This window comes from Humulus lupulus, chromosome 7 (assembly GCF_963169125.1).
Source record: "Humulus lupulus chromosome 7, drHumLupu1.1, whole genome shotgun sequence".
Classification (NCBI taxonomy): Eukaryota; Viridiplantae; Streptophyta; class Magnoliopsida; order Rosales; family Cannabaceae; genus Humulus; species Humulus lupulus.
This window is the reverse complement of record NC_084799.1, coordinates 98,167,472-98,172,000: the sequence shown is the minus strand read 5'-3', so window position 1 is coordinate 98,172,000 and position 4,529 is coordinate 98,167,472. Positions and strand designations below refer to the sequence as shown.

General features: G+C 36.9%; 1 protein-coding gene and 1 long non-coding RNA gene across 2 annotated transcripts; both read left to right on the top strand.

Moving 5' to 3' along the window:
• The first annotated feature begins 818 nt into the window (after positions 1-818).
• LOC133788485 (uncharacterized) lies at positions 819-3,137 on the top strand. Its single transcript, XM_062225982.1, has 7 exons — positions 819-1,688; positions 1,809-1,893; positions 2,024-2,128; positions 2,215-2,310; positions 2,400-2,540; positions 2,620-2,808; positions 2,918-3,137. The coding sequence occupies exons 1-7, from the start codon at positions 847-849 to the stop codon at positions 3,068-3,070; spliced, it is 1,611 nt and encodes a 536-aa protein (XP_062081966.1). The 5' UTR covers positions 819-846; the 3' UTR covers positions 3,071-3,137.
• A 642-nt stretch (positions 3,138-3,779) lies between these two features.
• Positions 3,780-4,529, top strand: LOC133789804 (uncharacterized). The gene is made up of 2 exons (XR_009873711.1): positions 3,780-3,984; positions 4,222-4,529. It is a non-coding gene; the product is annotated as an uncharacterized LOC133789804 (long non-coding RNA).

Genomic DNA, 4,529 nt, shown 5'->3' with positions numbered 1-4,529 from the left:
TGTTTTCTCGGTTCAACACCCAGGACGGGTCTTTGGAAGTTCATGGGAAACAATTTAAATTGAACAGTCAAATATTTGGTGCTACGATGGGTGTTAAGGATGGTGTTGAAAATTTATTTCATGGTAGCAAGAAGAAGCATTCGAAAAAGAAGGTTGAAAGCACTGCTGTGCAAGTTCTAGAGGAGAAATTGATAACAGGTCAATCGACGGACATGTCCTTCGTTCGAGACTTCTTGCTCTTTATTGTCTCTGTATTCTTGATGCCTAATACGTCTGTAAATGTTGCTCGCGAAGTGGAGGATCCTATAAAGTCCATAAATGACATTGCAGCGGTTTGTCGTGTTAACTGGGCATCACTGTCGTACAATTATCTATGGAAGGCCCTTCGACGGCATCAGAAAAACAAAGGCATGTTTGTCGGAGGATGCATATATTTTTTGCAGGTACATGTTCTTTAAACTTAGCAATTGTAATTGTTTTATGAGACACCATCGTATAACAATTTTGTTTTTGTGCATGTTGTAGTTATTTTACTGTCATCACGTTGTTTGGAAGGAAGGATATGTTGATAGATCCCTCTGCCCTTTAAATGTGTGGTCTGACGATGATTTCAAGGCTATACTAGATTGGGTACAGGAGCATGGGGGGTTTGAATAAAATAAAGTAAGTATATGATTATGTAAATAATTATTTCTTGTTTTCAAAATATTTTGTTTGGTTGAATTAATAAAATTTTCCCATGTTTTTCAGATTCCAATGATAGAGTTGCAGGACGGTGCTGCATCATTGAAGATGCCTGCCACGCTCGCCTCTTTGTGTGATAAGGTTGAATCGATTGAGAACAAAATGATTGAAAAGGAAATAGAAATGGTAAAATTTCATGAGGATTTGAAGTTGCAAATGACCAAGGAATTCAAACGATTACGTAGGAGTTTGAGCGGCGGAATCAGTTCAAGGGTGCGTGGTGGTGGTGTTCCCAAGTATAGTAAGGGAGAGGAGCCTCGGGATTCAGCCATATTAATTAATGACCCTATCCTAGCAAACATGCAAATGGATGAGAATAGGCTATTGGAGAAGCTTTCGATTAGGAATGACCCAATGTTGTTGGAGTGCGGTATAGGATTTCGGAATGAACCTTCTTATGGAAACTACTCACCCTCCTTCAACGAAAGCAACCTGGGGGAAGTGAAGCATGACTTCATTAATTTTGAATTAACATTTTCACCACGGAAGGAGTTGTTCAATGAGGTCCCAGGAAACACTGACCCAAATGCTTTTTCCTGTGAACCATCTAATTCAGAGAATGGGAAGACCATGGTTGAAATGGACAAGGATTTCAACGAATCTCTTGCTAAAGTTAGACCTCCTGAGAAAGAAAAGAAGGAGGTGGAGAAAGGGAAGGAGAAGGATATTGTGGATGAAGTCACGACTCATGAACCTAGTATCCCGGGGATTACGGTTGATCATGTTGTACATGAAATAGAGGAAGATGATAATGAGAAGATCGATCCTCCCACTCTAAGGAGAGAGAAGGAGCTCTGCAAATTGGACAACTTGTTTCAGAATATGATTCACACATACAATGAAAGCAATTACTACCAAATTGGAGCATTCAAATTGCGGAGGCCGTTGGCCCTGGCGAGTTTCGAAATCGCACTTTTCATTTTTTACTTCAGTTTGTCTTTGACGTATGTGATACTTTCCCATCTTAAATCAACCATTTTTTATGTCTGACAGAATTTCTACATTGAAAATATTGATGTTGTTAGGTTTACTTTTTTTACATTTTTCAACCCCGTAATTTTCAGTGAGGTGTTGGTAGTAAATCCAATGGCAAAGTTGGAACGTTGGTACTTTAGGAGCCTTAGGCCTGAAGCTCATGTGGACATGAAGGTAAGTACCCAGTTTGTACATAGTTCACTTTTATTAGGATGCCCAAAGTATCTTATGAAGGGTTACGCCTTACATTTGTTGGATAAGGTGGGTTTGGATAAATGGCTTTATACTTAATTATGTTTTGCAGATTATTGATGCTTTTGCTCATGTACTACGATTTACACATAAAGAGAAGTGTGACAAAATGGAGGATATGAGAACTCTAATTTTGCCCACCTTTCATCCCAATTTGGTATGTTGTAACGTATGTTTGATTGCCTCAGTTGAACATTGATAACGTAGTTAGTAGTTGCTCATTTTCTATTAATCTAATAATAGGAAAGTGGTCATGGTCGGAACTTTTGGGAGACGGGGGATTTTGGTTTTCTTGGTGTACCTGTCGATGTTACTTTGGTTCTAAATAATGCCGAAAAGGTATTCCAAGCCTTCCTTATGCAAGTTATTTATTTTCTTTGAATAATTCACTTATCTAATCATCTGTTTTTGGGTATGAGTTAACTTAGATCCTAGTGCCTATGAAGGACATCGAATACAATCACTGGATACTGGCTGTATTGGACATTAAGAGTTCCTGTGCATCGTATTGGGACTCCATGTCCACTGCACGCGCAAAAAGGCACAGGATACATATGCTTAGCACACTGGTATGCGTGTCTTGTCAATTTAATATTATTGATGTTAAATAATGGATAAAGTATATGTACTATTTAATTCTTATTACAGTTGAAGAAGCTTGATAAGTTGCTGTTGAGGACGATGGATGATGTGCATTCTGGCCGACCTGTTTTTGAAGTTTTCAATATAGTGCCTGCCGGAAAACTCCCGCAACAGGACAATGGACATGATTGTGGTATTTTTGTCATGAGGTTTATGGAGTACATTGCATCTGGACAATCTCCTCCCTCGACCTATGTAGGTCTCTTGACCTTTTATTTTAATTTTTGGTTAAACAACCTATGCACTGTGTTTAGAATACCGCGTTACTTTCTTAAATGTATGCTTGCCTGCTTCTACTTTGCAGATAGTCGACCATAATGAGAGATTCCGATTTGCAATTGATATTGTCTTATCGGAATCCAACGGCCTATTTTGGGATGTGATGCATGATGCAACCGCTTATTATGGAGTTTGTTCAAGCAAAGGTGGTGAATCATCAACCTTAAAAAGAAGGTAAGTGTCTTCCCCCAAGACGTGATGCTTCGCCTCCAACGCTTTCAACAAAAAAGTCTAGACAGCAACACTGGTCGAACCGCGGAATGAGAAAAAAGAGGAAGTCAATGAACTAAACTTGTATTTACATATTTTGTCTTCATACTACCATGCCATGTTTAGACCAATTAGCTATTACACTATTAATTTCTTTGTGACTATACAATAGTTGGGCATGCATGCTTCTCACATTAATGTGTGTTATGTGGTTTATTTTTTGATTATTCACTCTTAAATAGGAAGGCATTATTGGGACATATAATGCGAGTATCCATCAACCATATTAGTAAAAACCCGATCTCTATTATGTGTACTGCTCAAAAATGCAAAACATAATCCTGTCCTTTATATTTGCTGGAAAGATGGTCATGTACTTGAACTGTCAATTTTCACACTCTATTTCTCGTTTTACGTGAACTTGCACTTTTCTTACGTAGCGTATCACATATATTACGTTAGTGCGAACACTTAATAGGAGCTCAGTACATTCATTTGCACTCTCTCACTACTTGAACTGAATTGCGAACACGCTCAATTTGCTAAGAGGTTTCTATACATTAGAATAGATACATTGTATAGATTTTAACACCCGAAATCGGTGAGGACCACGATAATAGCCTGGCTTAAATGTTAAAAGTTCAGGAAACTAGCTTTTGCAGATGTAGGCTCCAAAATTAAAGTGGTAATTGATACAACCTGATTCCTAGTCTTCATTGTTCATATTTCTAATCATTTGGTTTGTATAATTACTCCAATTCATGTTTTTTTCCTTATTTCGTACCAATAATGGAACTAATTTACATATATGTTGAATGTGTAGTGCATCCACTTGCTTTGAGGACTACTTGCTGGGAATTTGAAATTGTTGTGGAGGTAAAGGTAGGCTCCAACATCCCAAAAAATACCTTGCTTGTAATTTTACTTAAATGCACTACTGCAACCATATTAAATATGGTTTGTGGTATATATCCTTCTGTATGTTGTACTGATGTTTTTGTAATATTACATAATTCTTGGGGAAACAGGTGGGTTGACTTGTACATAGCAGAGATTTAAGTTAGCTACAAAATAATTTGGCTCTTTTTTTTTTTTTTATAAATTTTTTTATTGTTACAGAACCAGAGATTACTAAGAGAATCTGACATTAGGAGAGTGAATAAGGAGGAAGTACTTCAACAAGGAAATTTTGAACGTTCTTCCATGATATACGTTAATGGTTAATAGGCTCTGGCAACATAATGATTGCTTCAAGTTCATGAGTATGGTTGTCAACTAAAATTAATGACATTCGTTGCTTATGTTATACTACTGTTTCTTTCAAAAAATCAAATTGTATCATGTAAATATTAAAATTGTTTACTAAAAAGGGGAGTACTTGAATGAATCATTAATTGAATGAATGTATTAATTTTGAATTTTATACA

Coding starts and splice junctions, on each gene's coding strand:
- LOC133788485 (XM_062225982.1), top strand. CDS start 847: ATGATTGAAAAGGAAATAGAAATGGTAAAATTTCATGAGGATTTGAAG. Junction 1,894..2,023: donor AAGCTCATGTGGACATGAAG/GTAAGTACCCAG, acceptor TATGTTTTGCAG/ATTATTGATGCTTTTGCTCA. Junction 2,809..2,917: donor AATCTCCTCCCTCGACCTAT/GTAGGTCTCTTG, acceptor TCTACTTTGCAG/ATAGTCGACCATAATGAGAG.